Here is a 21,650-nt window from a genome sequence, read left to right as displayed (position 1 = left end):
AGGAACTTTAATAGAATTTCGCTCCCATGCAGCACAGAAACATTCACTTGATATTTCCTTCCCATATAAGTTACAAAAAAAAAAAAAAAAAAAAAAAAAAAAAAAAAAAAAAAAATAAACACCGCTTTGCTGGAGAGCCAAAGAGTTTCTAACCCCCCAAAGTAGTGTGGGAAATGATCCTCCAGGTGATGGATGCTGCACTGTGCTGGAAAAAAGTAGGAAGAGGAAGGAATACCCAAATCCAGTGGTATTTCAGTTCCTCCTCTGGCAGAAAATTTCTCTTTGCCCCAAACCTGAGAATTGCTTTCAATGTGTGTGTGTGTGTGTGTGTGTGTGTTCTAGCAAACAGTGCTCAAGTTCCTAAAATCTGTCTGGGACACTGAGGGCCATGGATCATTTATTACCAAAAATGGGCCAAGTCTGAGGGTGGCCAATTTCTTTTGCTTTAGATGTGGATAAAAAAGCAAACTGCTGAACCCAGAAACCAACCTAAACATCATCAGTTAAAAAATGTTCCTGGACCATGCTATAAAGCTTATTATTAATTAAATGTGATGTAAACTAAATCAAATCACATTCAATTTTTTAAAAATGTAAAAGAAATCAGATACAGGACTGTGTGGCAGCCCCTTCTGAGAATCCAGTCAGTGGAGCACCTCATAGCACAGGCTGTAGCAGAGCCCCAGGGGTGTTTTCACACAGTCCTTTTAATTAGCTGTTTTGATCACCTCCTCTGAAGGTTCCTTGTTCACCACAGTCCCCACAATTTTAGTTATTTTATTTGTCCTACAGTAAATCTGGTTGGTGCCACTCAATGCCAATGCTGCTCTCATTATGCTTCAAACCAATTAAATTGCACAGCATTTCTCTTAATTCCAATTCAAACTTCTTTCCCACAGCACAATCCTGCTCCCAAATTGGTAAAAAGTCTCTAACCTTTTGTGACTTGCTCATTTTGCTAAGATAAACTGAACATCTTTAGTTGCCTCCTGTTTTGAAAATGACCCTCCTGAAAATTAAACCCTGTCCTTTCTACTCATAGCTCCTGTTGAGGAGTGCTAGGAATTATTTTACTTTATTCTAGTTAGGTCTTGTCCATAGCAGTAACTTTGCCTAAGAAAGCATCCTCTTTTTCTAGATATACTTTACTAACTTTCTTTCTATATTTCATTGGCTTTTGTCAAGCAGCTCCAGAATTGTGTATTTTTGTCCCCTAAACTCTGTTTGTGCTGTACAGTGTTTGGCATCCTAGGTGCATTAGAAATTAGCAGTTTTCAGTTATGCAAGTGCCCAAATGTAGCTTTTCAGGGAAAACAATTCTTTCTCAGCTAATTAAATAGGTGGATTATGAACGAGGTGACTGAAAGCTTGGAAAACAAAAGGAAGTGAGGAGAGAGAAGGTTCTGGACAAAACCAGTGGTGATAAGGGGTTTGGCAGCTGAGTTAAGGCAGTAACTATCCTACAGATGTCTCTGTAAGGAAAGAAAAACAGCCCTTTTGAGGCCCTCCTTTCACATTTTTGAGGCTTGATAATGAAGGAAAGATGAATCTGTGACCACTGGTGTGAGAGCAGGGACTGGGAAGTTCGCTGTCACTTTTGTCTCATGGTATCATTCTTTTCATCTGGAATTAGTTCTATTTGGCAACATTTATTGCTATTTTTAGTCAGTGGGTTTGTCAGGGAGGATTATTTTAAAAGGCTGGTCACTGCTCAGATACGGACAGAATAGTGCCTGTGTATTTATTCCTAGCTGGAACCAAACTCTCTGGATAAGTTCCAGCCATAACTTTTTAAGACTCAGTTGTTAGACCGAGGAGGGTGCATGTAATAGAGGGAGAGGATGAGTTTATATCAGCAGTGTAATAGAGCTGTGAAAATAGCAAATGTCATCCAGGGGTGGCTGAATCCCCAGCTGGTGCAGGGAGGTTGCTGGGCTGTTGTGCAGACCCCAGTGAACTCTGGAGCAGCAAACCCAGCGCTGGTCATGCTTGTTCAATCACTGACCTAAAATTGGAATAACTGCACAAGAGGGCAACAGAAAGAGCCTGTCTTATGGGAGGGGGAAGTCTGCCTTGCCTTGCTTATCTCTAGCTGCTAGGCAGAGGGAAAGAATTTGATTTCCATCTAGAAATAGCTCTGGAGAGGAGGACAGGTGAAAATAGCTGTTTAAGCCAAATAAGCTGCTGCAGAAATCAGTCTGTGTAATTCAGCCTGGAAGATATCACCATTAGTTATTAGATGTAGATTCTTAACTGCTGGGACCACAGTGAAATAATCTTGGAAGAGTCAAAACAACTGAACACTATTGGGTTTAAATGCCTGCAAAGCACCAGGACTTGATGAAGAAGATTCCCCTTTTTGTTGTTGTTTAACTTGAGGTAGAATTCAGAATTTCCACACATGAAAGATAAGCCTTCAAAAGATAACCTTTTATTAAGATAAACTTAATAAAATTCAGTTTAGTGCCAACATGTTTACTGTTGCAGCAGCCTCAATTAGCAATCAATTAGCCTCGTTGGCAGTGTCAGGAAATGAAGGCTGCAATGGACTCAGCTCTCTCTGGCAGCCCCAGCCCTGAGCTGGGCTCTGCAGGGACATGCCCTCGGTCAGTTTTCCTCCCAGAGTTGCTCTGGGAATGGACAAAAGATTTCATTGCCCTCTGCTGAAAATGGAGAGGCAAACCCAGCACCATTTGTGAACACAAAAATTAGCCTTGAGCTGAAATAAATGCTGCACAGTGCATCCTTTAGAGCTTCCAAGGCAAAGGCAATACAGTGTAATTTGGGGTCAACTTCCTGTGTTAGAAATGCAGTTCTGGTTTAAACCTCGCTCTAAAAATCTGCATTAGTCTTTAAATACAGAATTGCATTTCAAGATTACACAATAAAACATTTAATTTTCTTAATTTAATTTTCAGAGCACTTAGATCATGCAACAGCACTTAGGGAGCCACTTTCTTGTTCTGTCTTTTGCCTCTTCCTTTAATTATAAAGTTTCATTGTTGTCAGTCTCAAGGAGAATAATGAATTTTAGAGTAAAAAGAGTGTCATTTGCACATGAAGTCGTGATAACTCACACCAGTGATGTTATTATAAGACAGATATTGAGGAAAAAAAGAAATGACTCCCTATTCCACAAAGCTGGAGCAACCTCTTAAATTCTTAAATATTCTTAATTCTTAGATATTCCTTACTGGATCTATTTGTTATTGACATACAGACATTTTATTTCTTCTCTGATCTGAAAAGATAATCTCGTTGTAAAAGGCTAATAGTTATTTTTTAACTTTTATTTTAATCTGTAGAAATGTTAAATTATTATTAAAACTAAACACCATGTAGTAGAGCCAGTGTGAAGTCAGACTTCAGGTGTTTGTAACTGCTGTGTTGTGTCTGGATGTGTATTTACATGCATGTGTGTGTTTATATATTTATTTATATGTGAGTGCCTGATCACAGCAAACCCAGTTGGTTCTATGATTCCAAAATGAGCTTTATTTGAATTATTGAATCTTGAGGCACAAAGTTCCAATAAATAACATAAATCAAATCCCCAGAAGTACAGATTGTAGTCTGGAGTACATGTAACATCTTAACAACTTATTTTCAATATATATAGGTGTTGGCCTTGTTATTTCTGATTATATGAATACATACATAAATAAGTGTATATACTGCTATAGAAACACTTTTTCTTTCTTTCTGTTTTCATTCCAAATTACTTTTGCTTTTAAGGCATGATTTTTGCTTTGCAAATATTCTGTGCCATGGACATTTTGATTTATATAGACCTGAATGTTAAGTTTGTGTTTTTAAATATATTCTTAGAATACAGCTGGGATAAAGAATGACAATGAAGGACAGGACAGGAATTCAGAATTATTTTGATAAATAGAAATCCCTGTCAGGAATGGAGTTATCCCTCAGGAATGTTATAGGTAAAGTTTATTCTGCCTTATGGCCTGGTGATGGACTACATGACCTTTCAAATCCTCCTCCAGCCCTATTTTATGATTCTGAGATCAATTCATTTTGGCATTTGACAGCTCCTGCACATAGACTATAGATTATTCTAATGCCTTTACTTTTTTAAAAAGTTGTTGTGTTGTTGTTGGTTTTTTTTAAGTTTAATTTTAATTTTTGCACTTGAAACACTTTACCTCTAAAATATATTCTTATTTATTTGAAGACTGAAAATAAAGGATATGGGTTTCATTCTGCTGTTCAGCAAATAGCCTAAAACTGGATTCTTATGAGAGGTTATAAATTACTATAAATTACTACTATAAATTACTGTTCTGTCTGTCACATAAAATATCTGAAGTTTTATATGCTATTGATCCAAAGTTATTCCCATAAGTGGTAATAAATAGGAGATAATTCACTTCATTTGGATAATGAAATCCTGGTTCTCAAAGTGGTTTTAGTAACATTCAGCCTGGAATCAGATTATTCTTTACAGCATGTTAAAGTCATGGCAAGGTGGTCTTCAGCCTGCAAGTGTAATTTGTTCTCACAAATAGGTAATCCTGTTAAAATATTGTCAGGTTAATCAAAATTGATTTGCTGAACCCAGTGGATGCTGATCAAGCATTGGGTTAGGGAGCTTTAGCAGCAGTTGTCAGTCTTTGATAGTTTCCCATTATTCCTGAATGGAATGACTCACTGGATTTGTGGAAGCATTTTGAAGCCTGAACACCTTTCCAAGGGTGGAGACAAATGTACTACAGACTAAAGCAACTCCTTCAGAAATAGATGTTAGAACAACACCTGGCAGTGGGGATCCCTGTATTTGTTATAGCTGGTGTGCAATAGCTGTTCTCCTGACAACCTGAGTGCTTTGTGCTTTGGTCACAGTTACCTGTAACTATTCTACAATTTTCTACAAATAATGCTTAAAAATGAATTTACGATTGTCATTTTAGAGTGTTACATGGTGCATCTGTTTTGTAAGGAAATGCATTTAGAACTTCTATGCTTTACATTTGAAAGATAATCCTGTGTAATTGTTAATCTGTTAGAAGATACGGTGAATTTTAAAAAATAATTATGTGCTTATCAATATGGGGTATATAGGAAATTGAAATTACAAAGAATGAAAACTTCCTCTTTCCAGAGCCAGGACGAGCTTTGCACTCTGCTCACGCCCTTTAAAACTTACAACATCTTATTTTCTTTCAACAGCAAGCTTTTCTTTACAGACTACGGGAATGCTGCCAAGGTGGAGAGATGTGACATGGATGGAACGAACAGGACGTGGATAGTAGACTCAAAAATTGAACAGCCAACTGCTCTGGCACTAGACCTCATCAATAAATACGTGTACTGGCTTGACATATATCTGGAGAGTGTGGAAGTTGTTGACTATCAGGGGAGAAGGAGGCAAACAATAACTAAAGGCAGACAAGTAGGTATTTATTTGCAAATCAGTAAAAAGTAATGATATCAATAAATGAATGCACATAGTGCTAGCAGCTACAGGAATTTCATCTTTTTTTTTTTTTACCTTTTTAGTTCTCATGTGTTAGAATTTAAAAGATCCATCTGCATGCTTTGGTTTATCTGCAATTTAGCAATTTTGCAACCTATGAATATTTCCATGCAGCGTCTCAGTAACAATGCACCCCGTAAGTCAGCGTTGTTAATGACTTCAGGAGGGAAAATCTGAGGTGGAAAGGTGCAGGGAGATAAATCATTAATGACAAGATGTCCTTACCCACTCAGGAAGGGGAGACTAACATGCACAATAATGTGAAATAGAATAGCAAAAGCTGTTCACCCATTCCGACTATTGTGGATGCCCTTAAATCTTATTGTTGTTGGTGGCAATGATGCTTTTCACAGCTGATCCCAATGTTCAGAGTCATAAATACAAACTCTAAAACTGTGAGGAGCATCAGTCCATTAGCCTGGAGAGTGGAAGAGTTGTCTGGCATTGTGAGTCTTATGTAAATCCAGGGAAAATCAGCAAAGACCAAACTGTTCTGGTCAATACCTGAACTGCCAGGGGTGGGCACCAAGTTTGTATATATATTTCTGCCTGAGGTTAAACAGGGGATGTAAAAATGTGCAAGCAGAATAAACATTTTACCTGTTCTTCTGTCATTCGTTGCTTCCAAGTAATCAGTGCTTAGCAAGATGCAGCTTGTTAGACTGTTGACTAAAAATAGGCAGAAAACGTGACTAAAAGCAGTCTAAGCAGTGGTTTGGCAAAAACCTTCCCATTTTTGCCAACCTATCCCCTGTCTTTAACCAGTTCTGGAACAAGAGGTCTTGAAAACTTTGGGTTTTTTTGTTTTTGTTTTTTTTTTAAGTACCATTTTGGAGTAGATATTTAAAAAGCTAAAATCATTTTCAGAAGCCATTAACAAATACCTTTACAGGCTCCTAACTGAGCTGTGCCTGTATCATAGGAGAGATGCTTGTTCTTCCTCTTCTTTCTGAAATGTAGATGAAAAAGAGGATACTTTATCAAGTTCAGAGGGATTCTTCTCCTAACTAGCTATGAAATGAGACCTCTGGTTTTTGAAATGGGTGAAGGGTATTAAAAATTTTGACCTCTCACTGTTGTCACAATTGGCACTGATTGTCTTTCCACTCAAATGAAGAATTGGTAGTTTCAGTATGTCTTGTGCTGCATATGCCATGACCTAGAATGACTTTCTTCAAATTACTCCTCATTAGTCCAAGGAAACAGCAGACCACAAAACTGTTCCCAAAAAAAATTTAGGGACTAAAGTTTATTGTGTAAGTACAAACATGTCAAATATGTGCTTTCCAAACAAAACTAGATTCTGTGATTGACAGCCTGGGTGACTTTAAAAGGAAAACCCAGTAATGTTTTCAGTCATGCACAGGATTGCTGGAAAGCTTCATGAGATGTAGAAAACCTAACAAATTAAAAAAAAAAAAAAACCAAAAAAAAACAAAAAAAAAACCAAATAATTAGATCATTATAAAAAGCATTGCAAAATGAGCCACATACCTTTAATAGTTTTAATAAAGAAAGTCTCTCATGGGACTTAAATGATAAAGATTTAAACTGAGTGGAAATGGAAGTAGAAAAAAAAGGATTGTAATTCAGCGGAGAATCTGCAGTTTGCTGCAGATGTGTCTTTATTTTCAAGGCTGTTTTCTTTTCCATCTTACTATAATTGCATTGAATTTCTATTGGGTCTTAATCAAATGCTTGCAATGATGTCAATTATTATTCTTTTTTCTGGGTGAGGACAAAATACAATGGCAAGACTTGGCCAACTGTGGTATAATTTCCAGAATGACTGAAATGCTTGATGCACAACAGGGTTTTTTTGTTTGGGTTGACGCATGTCTGAATTTGGGAGTGAATGAGATAAGTAAATACTTCTTGGTGAGCATTTGAATGATTAAAGTAATAAGATATTCAGCCTGTGAATATCTGAATGTCTGCCAAAAAAAAAATTCTTTAATTTGTTCAGTTTTCAACATTACCAGTGAGATTTTTTATATTTTCTAAATCTATAAATCAAGTACAGCCTCTAAATTATTGACACTTTGTGTTTGAGCTGTGATTGTCTAACTACCAGCTATTAGGTAATTTTTAATCAATGTACAGAGACACATCAGAGATTATCACAATTTTAGAATTCACTTTTTGATAAACAAGCACTACCAAGTGGCCACCACCATATTCAGAGACACCAACACAAAAGGAACACAGCAGAGCTGAGAGAATTTGTTTATTTCTCATTAAATATTTTCTCAAGGAAATATTCAGCAGGTATATCTTGCACCATTTGCCCTGATTTGATAATAAAATAATTGTAAAAAGTGGATCAATTGCACCTATGAACTGTGTTTTAAACTTCTTAGTTTTCTGTATTTATTAGTTAATAATAAATTAGTTAATAATAGTTAATTTATCTTAGTTACTGTTAGTTAATGATCATTAGTTAATACTAATGTAGCTGTTGCACTTCAAGAATGTAGAAGATTTTAATTTAAAAAACAGAGAAACTGGGTAATTTGTAGAGTAAAGGAATTTAGATTGCTAAATAATTTGAATTTTCTACCTTTCTTGTATAAAGCTTTTCTAATTATGAATTTCAGACTACAGGAATATGAACTATATTTTTAGTGTATTTTGTGATTATTATTTACAAGTACTCAGAAAGCCTTTTGTGCAGTTTATCACATACAATCCACAGTAGTGTTTGATGTTCACAACTCATAGATATGCCTAAAATATTGAGCTAAAATGATGATACCATTTATTTCTTTTCCAGATTAGGCATCTTAGTGGTTTGGCAGTGTTTGAAAACTATTTATATACAATTAATTCAGACAACCTCAGCATTTTACGAATACACAGATACAATGGTACTGATGTTCAGGCTCTTGCTAGGCTGGACAATGCCAAAGAGATCCGTGTGTACCAGAAGAGAACTCAAGCAGCAGGTAAGATCAAATTTCCTCTCTCTAGAAAGCACAAAACTAGATAGTAAGTGGTTGTGCAGTTCAAAAGGTCCTACCAGAAAAAAGTATCTGAAGATGGAATTAAAATTTGTACTTGCGATGCAGCATTCTGTTCCTTGAGTTTTGTGTGGCTGTTCCACTTTTCCCACGTCTCTAAGCTCCAGCTCAACCCTTTCCAGAGAATTCCGTTTGGAGAACTGCCCAAGAGCCCTGCTCTGCACATTCTGACACTCAGCATTCTGAGAACTTAACACCTTCAGGATTGTTGGATGTGCAGTGTTGTCCACATGCTTTGGGTCTCAGACCTCAGAGATTCCTGGTATCTCTGGGCCTGCTTTTCAGACAGAGCCCACATCTCAGGTGAGCTCCTGTCTTTGGGGCTGCCAAAAAGGCACAGAGGTGTGGGCAGCTGAGCTGCCAGCACAGCCCTGGTGAGAGAGAGAAATACTGACAGGGTGTCCTTGCTTTGTGTGAATATCAGCTTTGCCATCTGTGAAAGAAATCTTCATTTTCATCTAGAATGACTGAACTCTTTTTTATCTCAGAATTTTTTGGTAAAACATCAATTTCTGAGGTCTGTAGTCCTGTATGACTGTAATCTGTTCCCATCCCTTCTGTATGCAGAACATCAGTGGCAGTTCTGGGAGCTTAGTGCAAAGATAGCAAGATCCAAAATATTTACCATGATGCTTTATGAGAATGTTTTTGGCATGACTGATAACAATAAATCATTGCCATGACTGCTTAGACAGAAAAGCCAACACATCAATTCTCAATGTCGATGTTTCTAAACAGAATGGCTGCTTCTGAAGAAGTTTCTAAAGTGGGAACAAACTCTAAATTGATGTAGAGTGGGTGAACTAATTTTCACCCTGGAGCTGAGGACATTGATTTGCAGATGTCAATGTCTGAAGGAGGCTGTAAAGACTCTTTCTCTGCTATTATCATGCCTCTCGTACTCCTGAGGGAGTCGGAGAGGTTGAGTAGAGGAGAGACATGAGCACAGTGTAATCTTTTATTACATCCTGTGATTACTCCACTACTCCTTTAGTTTTGAATGGACATGTTTGTTCCTTGTCAAGATTCTCTGCAACAGCTGTCTCAGCTTGGTGGAGTTTCTGTATTACCTTTAACCTTATCGACCCTAAACCACTTGATTGCTTTATTTTAAAAGAAACAAACCTGAAAACCTTGAGGTAAAGTAGGAAGAACAAAACATTTTTTGAACTAGAATACTCTTCTTTTCTGGTTTAAGCCAGTTTAGAAAGTGTAAGATAGCCTGGTAGATTTTGTTTCCTCAGCATACTGCCTTAAACAGTTAAAAAAAAAAAATAAAATTAGGCTGCTAATATAGAACCATGTATTTGTAAATATGCAATCAAGGATAAGGAATTATTTGACTTCTTCAGCTGGATTTATATCCCAACTGTACAAATCTGCACCCCATCCCGGGAAGTGTTCAAGGCAAGGTTGGATGGGGCTTGGAACATCCTGGTTTAGTGGGAGGCATCCCTGCCAATGGCAGGGGTTTGGAATAAAATGGGCTCTAAGGCCCCTTCCCACCCAAACCATTGTGTGATTCTATAAATATGGAAGAATTCTACAAGGCTTGTTCTGTTCCTTAGTTTCAGCATATGTGTCTGCCCAGAAAGGTGCTGTCTAATGGAGTAGAAGGAATGCCAGACTGCATGGGCATGGGATGCACTCTGTCCTCAGAAAACCCCAACCAACACATGAACCAAAGCAACAAATGGAAAAGGGGAGAAGTGTCAGCTCCCCCAGGGAAGCACTGCCCAAAAAATGCTGAGCAGGAGCTCGTTCACAAAGGGGTGATTGCACACAGCCACGGGCACGGCTCCATAGCCCTGGGCATTATTGGCCTGGCTTGGAGATCATCTTTAAAAAACACCATCCTTAGCAGTTATATTGTGGGGAAAGATTCCTTGTGACACAAATCCCCTTTCTTTATGTTTTCCCTCTGTCTGACCTCTCTCCACGCTGATGTAATTGTCTTGCTTTCAATGATCTGAGCTGTTTTCCCCTGGCCGCAGTCAGAAGCCACGCGTGTGAGCCGGACCCGTCTGGAATGCCGGGGGGATGCTCCCACATCTGCCTGCTCAGCAGCAGCCACAAAGCAAGGACCTGTCGCTGCAGGACTGGCTTCATCCTGGGGAGTGATGGCAGGTCATGCAAAAGTATGTGCTTGACATCACAGTCTGCCAGCCAGGAATAATCCAGGGGATGGTTCTGGGTGTTCTCTAGCAAATCACATGGGCTGCTTTGGGGTAAAGTTTGTTTAAAATTAAATGTGGGAGACAGTAGTTTTTGTTTGAATTCAAATGTTTATTAAATCTTATCTATATTATAGTCTCACAAACTGTGAATTTTACAATACTTTAACAAACTAAAAATAGAGTTTTATTTTTTAATAAAGTTTTTTTATAAACTATTTAATTAAAAATAATACTTAAATTGTTTTTACTTTTAACCTAATAAATAATTATTTATAACATATAATAGAGACTTTTTATTTAATTAAAATTATTAATTGTAATTTTTATTATAATTTAATTACAATTTATTAATTACAATACTACTTAAACTCATTAAAAAGGCAAAAAAAAAACCCTAACTTCTTTCCTAAAACTTCTATCTGCCTTTATTACTATATTCTAAAACCTTAAACTCTAAGTTTTCCACTATATAATATTACACACTTTTAATGTGTACCTCATGCTTTTTTTCACATACTCCTTTCATTCCCTTGAAGTTATTTGATTTGACTTAGTTCACAGGAGTGACAGGTTAAACCTGGGATGCTCAAAGAACACTAGAATTATCACAAGTTTTACATGAATCAGCCTCACTCTTTATTTCTATGCCAGGGATTTCCACAGCACACAGGTGCTGGTGCAATTTCCACCCATACAATCAACTTGGAGCACAACAGCAGAACATTCATGTGAGCAAGGCAAGGTTTTTCTCAGAATACTTTGTGAAAACAAATATGATTTGTGCAGCTGTGGTTATACCTAATGTTACATGTACACAATCTGTAGGTCACCTAGAGTCAGCAGGACTTTTGGGGAATGCCTGGTTTTTGCCTGGTTTTTCAGTCAAACGGTGTTGATTTAGTTCAGGTAAAAGACATGCAGTTAGATGCTCTGATGGATGCTGGGAGGTGGATTCATTTGACCTCAGTCAAACCTGATGCAGTTTTCACTGACAATTCCATCAAAATACCCTGAGAGCCAGCAGGAAAAATACACAGAGAATTCCAAGAAGTATATTGGTAGCATTAAGGCTCTAAGGATAAGTATCTTTAAGGAAAGGAAATCACTTTGCTGAGCTTCAGTTGTTTGTAATCACCTTAATTATTTAAATTGTAGAAATCTTAGAAATATGAACTTTTTATATCTGTGTTTTCTACCTCAGCTGGAAAGAACAGAGTACGTTGATTTGTTTTATTCCTTTCAATCTTAAAGAAATTTATCTTTTTTGTTGTTTGATTCTGAGAAACTTTAGGCTGAAAAAAAGCATTTTGTATATGCTGGCATTCATGGTGCTGTTAGATTTTGAGATTACTTAAATCATGGTCTATATTACCTTGACAGATCCTAATGAATTGTAAAATTAAATGTCTACAGAGCTATGTATGTCCACTTCACAGCAGATGCAAAGTTATTCTGTGATCGACAACTGCTTTTTCAGTGTGAACTTTTGCACAAAAAAATAATTAGATGTAAGCAGCTCACTGAAGTAACTTGTATTTTGAATAAGGTAATGTAATTAGCTATTTTTTCTTGGGCTTTTTTTTGTTTTTTTTATCTAGATACCTTCAGAATATATAGAAGTTTAATTTTTGGTATCAATTAAGGCTCCTGCTCCCCACTAATTATGCCAGTTAATTAAACAGGGGCATTATGCATTGTGAAGAAGATTAAGCAGCATCAATTGTTTATGTTTGTAATCTTTCTTTTGCAGGACCAAAGAATGAATTGTTTCTTTTTTACGGGAAGGGACGGCCGGGAATAATCCGGGGAATGGACCTGAATACCAAAATATCTGATGAGTACATGATCCCCATAGAGAACCTGGTCAATCCACGTGCTCTGGACTTCCACGCTGAAAGCAATTACATTTACTTTGCTGATACCACCAGTTTCCTGATTGGACGACAGAAAATTGATGGCACAGAGCGAGAAACAATCCTCAAAGACGGTGGGTGATGCTCAGTGGTGGTGACATTCAGAGATGCTCACTACCAAGAAGTTGAACTGACATTTGCAGATAATTTAAAGGTTTTTTGGATCTCCCATAGAAAACGGACACAAATTTGACCTTGAACAGAATTGGAGATACTTTTTTACAGCTTCCTGGTTTTATTTTTTTTTTTTCCCTGAGGTCAGAAATGTAAAGTTTGGTTGAGTCACTCTGTTGTGAATTCTTACTTTGTCCATTTAAGCTCACCACTGGTGAGTAATTCCTATTTCTCCACTTTTTCCTTCCAGGATATTTGTTGAGCCATCCCAAATCCTTGCAGACTTTCTAAGACTCTTTTGCTCCAGCCTGCATCACACTGTGGATTCTGGAGCTTATTCAAGTAGTTTGGCAGAATGAGACTGTCTGTAGTGCTTGAAAACTCATTAGGAAAAAAACATTGTCTTTCCTGATGCATTTTCCATTGTGAATGTGGAAGCAACAGTTAGACCTAAACATTTATTAGAACCTTAATTAAGATGCTTGTAACATTTATTATAGCAATAAGAGAAAATGCCAGCAAGTCTTTAGTTTCCACATCTCCCACTGCACTGAATCTCTCTGGTCTAGAATCATATCTCATCACACCAAATGCTGTTGTGGTGAAAAAAAACTTCCAGTTTCTCAATCAATATTTTGTTTTCCTTTATGGACCCTGCTCTGAAATACTGCTTCAGCAGGAGGTAGCAACTGCCTCAGCTGAAATTCGTTCTACAGTAATTATTTTTTCTGGTCCTCAATCCAAGAAGAAGCATAAATACTCATCTTAGCCTTCAGAGAGCTTAATATCTTTACTTGTGAATGAAAGCTCAGGACAGTGAAAGTCTCTAAAATTCCATTGTTTCAGCAGAGGGATGTTCACTCCCTGCCATTCATAAGGCATGTTTTAATCCACACTTCTGAGGAGCCACCTCCTCTGTGCAGTGATATGATGCTCTTTTAGTGTAAGGTCTCTCCTCAGAGTCTGCACAAAGATCCTTTCAGCAGCAGTTGCAAGGAATAGTGACAGGCTTTTTACCCTGCTCTGGGGAATGGTTAATAAAGGGCATTTGTCTCAGAAAATAACAAATACTCAGCTGTCAGTCTGGTAATTCCTCATTTCACTTCCAGCACGGGAATGGATAATGTACATCTCACATCTTCCATTGCTGACTTTCCTTTCCTAACTGTGCATTTCATTTGACAACTCAGTAGTTCAAATGTGGAGTAGAGGAAGGAGCAGGAAATATGTAAATTAAAACATTATAAAGGAGCAGCAAGGAGCATCCTGGCTGAAAGGTGTCACACAGGTCGGGGTCAGACAGGTTGGGATTGATCATCTCAAACATGAATAAACTTTGTATGCCAAACCAGAAAATTGGTGATATTCCTGTAAACAATGTTTAAGTGCAGTGTTTACTCTTTATAAGTACAACATAGCAGAAATATTAATGCAATATTGAAAGAGCTGTGGATTATCTGATGATTTATTATTGGTGATTCTACTATTTGCAAAGACAAAAAATATGTCACTGTCATTCTCCCCTTCCTTTTCCCCCAGGAGCTTACATTGTTAGTTCTAACTTGGTGTAGTTTCATAACTTTAAAGTATATTTAAAGAACACTTGTTAATGTATTTTTCATGATTTAAAAAATTAATATGGCCTCCAGCCATAACACCTCAGCTCTTATTCTTGTTAACTCTCACAAACTCAGCAGGGACAGATTAAATCATTCCTTGGTGGAAGGCTACTACAGAAAATCAGGTGTGTCAGGAGGTGGTTTAATATTTGCTCTGAACAGCGTGTTGCTAAGGGCTTCTAGCTGTGGTAGGTGCCACTTCTCAGATTACAACTTGCCTTTTTTTGGTGACTATCAGGGTTTTTGAGAATGTATACACTTGTTCAGGCAGCATTGCAGCTCAGATAATTACAGTTTGCCTACATGAGAGCCTGATCCTACAGCTGTTGACTGGGAATTGAGATCACTGAGCACCTCACCCTGCTGGAGTTTGATTTCCCATATAGTTTCAGCTGTGATTTCTGTTTCTTCACTTTAGGAAGCAAACTGCTGGGTAGTATTGATAACAATTTGACAGCCCCCACCACAGCCTGGCTTAGAGCTGGTGGCACAGCTGCAGTAGAACTGTACTTCCACCAGTAACAAGAATTATAATTAACCTTTCAAAGTTGCATTTAAAATCAGCCTTTTACATTAAAAATTGGGAAAAAAACTACAGACAATTTTAATGTCTGTGTTTTTAAAAACCACTGACATTTTTAAATGGATCTAAGTACTGCTCAGTGAATGCAACATGAACACAAGCTCAGGCGTTTTTTACTTGTCTTTCTACCTCTAATGTTTTTTGGGGGGTTGCTGTGGCCCTAAAATTCTTACAACATTTACTTGTAAATATTATTCAAGATGGTCAACGTGTTGCTTAAACAAGGCCACAGTAAGTCTGTAAAGCTCTTTGGAAGCTGTTTAGATGGTTGGTATATAGCAGAATTATTTTCCCACCAGGTTTTATGTTAACCTAGCATTTGAGGCACCATTTATTACACATGACATTGGTGAACTTGGCCATTCTGTACCCAATTACATGTTATGCCTGTTCTCTGTTTCATACTGAAAAGCAGTGTGGCAAACTGCTGCCTCTAGAACTGTTTCTGAAAACCTCCCATCTACATTCAATATATTTGGAGCTCTCATATTTGTGTTAGTAGTCAAATTGTGGTGGAAATTCTAGAATTATAACTGTTAACTTTTCAATTAGCAAGTAGAGAATGATCACAAGGGTATTTTATTGCTTCATCCCTTTTATGCTGAAAGGGCTTTGCTGTAGTCAAATCAAGACAAGAAAGAATGACCATTGTTTTCTTCCTGTTTACTACTTGATGTGAAAGCCATTTGAAGAGTAATTAATGTATTTAAGTCTTTTAGTGAAATAAAAGTGAATTTTTAATTATAACTCCACAAAACCAATTAAAGTTATCTCTATGGGGTCGTGCTGTAGAGTTCTTCTTAAAAAAACCCCAACTTTCTGATGTATTTAGTATCTAGTTACCATGAGGGGTTTTTTGGACTTAGATTGTATTTAGTTTAGAATCACATTTGCCCCAAAATTCCTGCAGAAGGCAAGGTAGCTCAGAGACAGTATTATATGAAGCTGAATAGATGTGGAGCAAAAGTCTTGTAAATTTTAGGAGGTGTCCAGCAAGGTGTCCAGCATTCTAATCTAACAGTTTTGCTGCTGATACAAGCCCATATTTGGACTGGTTTGACTCCCAAAAGAGAAAAAAAAAATCAGCAAATTATTTTTCTTAAAAATATGATATTATTAATATAAAAATCTGAGCTTATCAGTATAAAAACTGTGTTTAGCTCAAATTGCCTATGTCAGACAGGATAAAATAAAATGGGTTTTGAACAAATCACTCCTTGTCCTCAAGCTTGATTTTACCCATGCCAGTGGTTTCTTGACGAGCAAAATCTGCTGAGGCCCCTCAGAGCTCTGCAGGACATTTCTTGCACAGCTCAGGTTTCTCTGTGTTGCCTATTCTGTTCAGCAGTTTTGTGTTTTTTTATTTTCCCTGGGCCTTGGGCTCCAGGTCCTTGGTTAAATTCTCTCTTCTTTTCCCTTCCATTCTTAGCACTTTTCTCAACCTCCTCGACCACTCCAAGACCAAAGACCACTCTCCTCTTTCAGGAACTTTCAGCTGCCTCTGACATTGTCTTTTCAAAACAATATAGCAAAGGCACTGAGAGATGAAAATAAAACTGGCAGTGTCCATCAGCCTGGGGAACGTGGCTGAGCTGCTGGCACTGCTCTCAGACACTGCCTGAGCCACAGTTCTTCTGTGCTTTGGGTGATTCTTGTCAGACCAGGTGGTTGCTGGGTTAGAAATGTCATCATTCTGTTGTTTCATGTCCCAGAGAACTCATTCTGACACCTTTGCTTCCCTCCAGCTTCTCAAACCACAAGGAAAAATAGGTTCCCAAAAGTGCAGTGGTGTTCAGGTGTATCAGAAATACAGATAAAAATGTTAAAACACATTTTGCAAGACTCCTCAGCTCATGCCATTTTTTTTAATAACTTTCTCATATTTTGTCTCACAGGATATATTGTCACCTCTACACCTGTGATTGATTTACAAAATTTCAGTTAAGTTTCTTAAGTGAGCAAGGCTTAGTTGATACTTTGGTTGATACCAAATATCTGCAATTTGCTTTGGACCGTCAGTAGATAAGAGAAAATAGCAATCTTAAAAATATGGCATGGGTATCACAGAGCAGTGAACATAGGTACATATAGAACATAATTAGTATATAATCTCTTTTACTGTTCTCTCTCTCTCAACAGACCTTGATAATGTGGAAGGCATAGCAGTGGACTGGATTGGAAATAATCTCTATTGGACCAATGATGGCCACAGGAAAACCATTGCTGTTGCCAGACTGGAAAAAGCTGCTCAGAGTAGGAAAACCTTGTTGGAGGGAGACATGTCCCACCCCAGAGGAATTGTTGTCGATCCTGTCAATGGGTATGAAGCAAACTGATTTTTCTGTAATGGTTGTCTTTGTGGCATAAATACAGGATTCAGTTTGCTCAGGATGAGGTTTGTAGAGTCATGTAGTGATCTGTAATCCTTCAGGAGCCTGTAATATCTCTAATTCCTGCCCAGCATGCTTGCCCTGAAGCCTTCAGAATAATTTGTATGCCTGTCACTGTTGCATGTCTGTCCTGTTAATCTGAATGTGACTCACCTTTTTCTCAAACAAATTGAAGGTGTAAGTCCTGTATGAATTTTTAATATCAAGTGAATTTTAAGATGCTCTCCTGTGTTTCTCTCTCTGTAATCTCAATTTCTGGAGCCAATTATGACCATATCCTTGTGCACATTGGTTTACAAAACTGAGACAGGTACTTTCCATTACTTATTAGCTTAAATTAATTTTAGTAGGGTGCATAATAAAGAAAACAACATTATATTACTATGGTATAATGGCCATTTACTTAAAAAATCACTGCAGAATGATGTAGGTAGGTACATCATTCCATGTGTCTGGATTGATTGCTGTTTTCCTGTTACAGAAAATATTTACACTCTCAGGTTTTCCCTTTTGAGTCTGTCCTTTGAGGGGTGGAAGTGGCTGTGGAAATTCATTAAGGTCAGATAGTGAGGGTATAAAATGAGACCAGGAGCCATAACCACACCTGCAATTACTTTGTTAAATTTTCCAGCTCAGTAAATGCACGGCACAGGAAGCAGTGTATGAAGATGTATTGCCTGAAAAGGGCCATTATAGAAAACACTTCTCTAATAAAATAGCGTGTCCTTCATGATTATACTTCTCATGGAAGCTCTTCCTGAGGAATAGCATTTATTATGGCTTTTTAATTGTGTTTCCAAAATTTTAGTCTTGATTTAAGCGGTGTTGGAGCATTAACTGCATTTTGAGATAGAGTTAAAGCACATTGACATAAATGCCTGTCACTGTAAGCAGGTTTTAGCTAATGACAGGATAAATGGAATAAAGACAGACAAAAAGTTAATGGGGAAAAGCCCAGTAATTGCTGTTGAGAAGTCATGTAAATATTTGTAAAACATATTTTGTGTCCCAATAAAATAAGTGCTATATTGACCTGAGCCTCAGGGCATGTGCAGGGTTATAATTCTGTGATTAAACCTAGTGCTGTTAGAGTCTAACATGCAATGGAGTTTGTAAGGCTTGGGGATCAAAAATAAACTGATGTTCTTTGCACATATTTACAAAAATACTAAAAGAACCGAAAACAACCTTCTAGTGGGTGATTTGAGAGAAATGAAAAATAAACAAAAAAGCTGCATGTGCATATCTGCAAATTGTGTAATGCAATTTTTCTTTTTTTTTCCAGTTTCTCATAAATATCAAATTATGCTTATACATAAAAATGCATTTGAATAAAATTTTTGACCAGTAATTTTGATATAATTTACACAGACAGGTGTGATAATAAAATAATTTTTCACTTCAGTGTATCATTCCTTTTTAAATTCAGTATTTAAATTCCAGGACTTTACTCTTCAAAGTATATGCCAATTAAGTGGTTAATGGGTTAGGATCACAGAAGTTATTTCAGAAACATAAATCTAGTGAAAGAAAAGGTGAGGTACATTAATAGCAATTAAATCATGATGAACAAATAGGATTTAAGATTGGCATGATTTTTTTTTTTCTCTTTAATGCTTATTAATTGAAGTCCTAGGTTGACTAAAAGTAAACATCTGCTGTCTGGCAAATGTTTTCATTTATGAACTGATGTGACTGTATGTGATACAATCTGAGATGATTCACAGAGTGCTTACAGGCTTCTAAGTATTTCTTCCCAATAACTCATTTCCTTAGGGAAAAACAGATTAGAAAAAAAAAGAAGAAAGAAAAGTAGTGTTTCTTAGCATATTTGCTATCTGGTTTTGTACAAGTTCAAGTTGTGTATTTTAAATGGTTGAAATCACTGTTTTCAAAGGCATATTCTGGAATAGAATATGATATTCAGAAAAATTCAATAAGGAAAGGTTTATTCTGTAGTTTCCAGTAGAGGATGGCCTCAGAATTCCTCTGAGCCAATAATTTTAAAGGAGTTAATAGATTTTTTTAACTTTTCCAAAGTAATATTGGTGCCTTTCTTTCAGACTTTGTTAATTTATTTTAATTTTATTTTTTTTTCTCTATATTGCTGCACTATAAGCCATAAAACTATGTTCAAATTGCCTACTGGCTTTTTTTTAACTGATTTTCACAGCAACTGTTTCTAAACATTTTTGTGATGGACAAAGTGCACCTTACAGTTTTCTGAGTGATTTAGCTGCTTTCATGAAGTTCACAGAACAAGGTTATCCTTTAGCTCTAAAACCAGAGTGCAAATAATTATTGTGTTGCAACTTCTTTGATAGGATTAGGTGTAATAAAAAGGAGATTTAAAAAAAAAAAAAAAAAAAAAGAAACCCTATAATTCCGGTGGGAATAAATAAGGTCTTAATTCTTTCACTTTTCTTGTCTGTTGGTTCTCTGGTATTCATGTAATTTATCACAATATGAGCAAAATAACATAAGTGTCACTTCAGCAGCATCCAGTGGTCAGGGACAGTAAACTGAGTTGCAGAAACAGCAATGGAAAGAAACATGAAAAAGTCAGAATTGCTCTGGCTTGGACGAGCTGCTGCTGAAAGCCTGAGGTACAATTCACCTGATTAAAATGGGATGTGAATGCTCATTTTTGTAATTCCCTAGATGGATGTATTGGACAGACTGGGAGGAAGATGAAATAGATGCCAGCGTGGGGAGGATTGAGAAGGCCTGGATGGATGGCTACAGCCGGCAGGTTTTTGTCACATCAAAGATGCTCTGGCCAAATGGTTTAACTCTGGACTACCGTGCCAACGTGCTGTACTGGTGTGATGCCTATTATGATCACATTGAAAGGATCTATTTGAATGGGACTGACAGAAAGGTAAAAGAGAAATGCTGCTGGTTTGCCACAGGCGTGTTCTGTCTCTGGATTTTGTTGTGTTACATTAAAAATGCTTCCCAAGGATTTTAAAGTCTGCGGAACCCGCGGCGTGTCCCACGTCACCTCCGCTGGAACGATGGTGGCAGAGACTGGAACACAGCTTAGGGTACTCCTCTGTCCTAAGTGTCACCAAACCTGATTTTCTTTTTTTTTTTAATCTATTTTTTCTCACGTGGCAATGAGTTCTATTTTGATAGCCAGCTTTTCTGGCTTTGCCAAAGGCAGGCTTTTCCTTCAACTTCACTGGATGGGTTTTTCTGAATCTCTGCCTCTTTTGAGCATTTGTGGTAATATTCAGAGGGGCAGCACGCAGCAAATACTGTTAAAGATGGAGAGAGATTGCTTTAGCTGTTCCTAATGCCTGTACTAGCTGGATACAAGCCTGTGCAGACATTCTGGGTGGGTTTGTAGAGGCAGCAAGCACAGAATAAGAGACTTTGAGAAAGGTTAAGGCTCAAAATGGAGTCTGATAATTTGGGGAAGTTTTACCATCTGCTTCATAAAATTAGTGACTGGTGAATAATAAGAATAATAAGAAGCACATGTCTTTTTTTTTTTTTGGAAAGTGAGTATTCTTTAATCCTGAGATGTACAAAAAATGCATCACTACTTGAATTTATGTAGCTGAAAGTAACTATAAGATACATGTTTTTGATGCTTAACCATTTGTATTTATTCATAGGTTATTTTGGTCAAAATTTAACTGGATCAGTCACATCTATAATTCTTTATTACAGTAAAGATTTTGGGGGATAGGGAGGTCCTTAATTCCACTAATAGCTGTCCAATTATTGACTGATAGATTAATTTGGATCAAAAGCAGTTTAGAGGTGAGGAGCTTTGACTATAAGAATTCCAAGTCCAAAGAGAAAATTTAAAGGGCAAAAGGGGATGATGTTTGTCACTCCCCTCAAAAGAATATTTTAGTTGTCTTTATCTCCCTGTTCTCTTGGGTTTGTGTCTAGAAATAGACAAGGTAGGGCATGTGAGGAGCTGCTTCCTTCTCTCTAGAGGCAAGGTAGGAAAAAAACCTCTTGGTTCAAGCAAGGATCCCAGCCAGAAGAAGGAGATCAATGACTCCAAACTGAATCTGCTGGGATAAAATCACAGGATCATAGAATTGTTTATGTTGGAAAAGTCCTTAAGATCTTCAAGTCCAGCCCTTAACCCAGCACTGCCAAGTTCACCACTAAACACGACCCTAAACCCCACTTTTACATCTTTCAAATCTTCCCAGGGTTAGAGACTGCAACACTTCCTGTGTTCTCTGATGGGGGCCACTTAAAGTGAATTTATATGAAGGGTTTTTTTTTTTCAAGTTAGATATTGGTTCTGCTGCACAGAAGGGCTTTGCACTCTTCATTTCATTTCATTGCAATAGGTTGTTATATTTGGGACAGTA

The 21,650-nt window shown here is 37.3% G+C and overlaps 1 protein-coding gene across 1 annotated transcript in view; it reads left to right on the top strand.

Annotated features, from left to right (window-relative positions):
• Positions 1 to 21,650, top strand: part of LRP1B (LDL receptor related protein 1B) — a 632,825-nt gene that overhangs the window by 396,437 nt on the left and 214,738 nt on the right. Inside the window, exons 8-13 of the mRNA XM_053947419.1 lie at positions 5,185 to 5,407; positions 8,265 to 8,436; positions 10,506 to 10,649; positions 12,439 to 12,675; positions 17,057 to 17,237; positions 19,969 to 20,188. Of these exons, the coding sequence (XP_053803394.1) occupies positions 5,185 to 5,407; positions 8,265 to 8,436; positions 10,506 to 10,649; positions 12,439 to 12,675; positions 17,057 to 17,237; positions 19,969 to 20,188 (1,177 nt within the window). The remainder of the gene's footprint in view (positions 1 to 5,184; positions 5,408 to 8,264; positions 8,437 to 10,505; positions 10,650 to 12,438; positions 12,676 to 17,056; positions 17,238 to 19,968; positions 20,189 to 21,650) is intronic.

Source organism: Vidua chalybeata, chromosome 7, assembly GCF_026979565.1.
Source record: "Vidua chalybeata isolate OUT-0048 chromosome 7, bVidCha1 merged haplotype, whole genome shotgun sequence".
Lineage (NCBI taxonomy): Eukaryota > Metazoa > Chordata > Aves > Passeriformes > Viduidae > Vidua > Vidua chalybeata.
The sequence above is the reverse complement of the archived record's forward strand: the minus strand, read 5'-3'. Positions and strand labels throughout refer to the sequence as shown.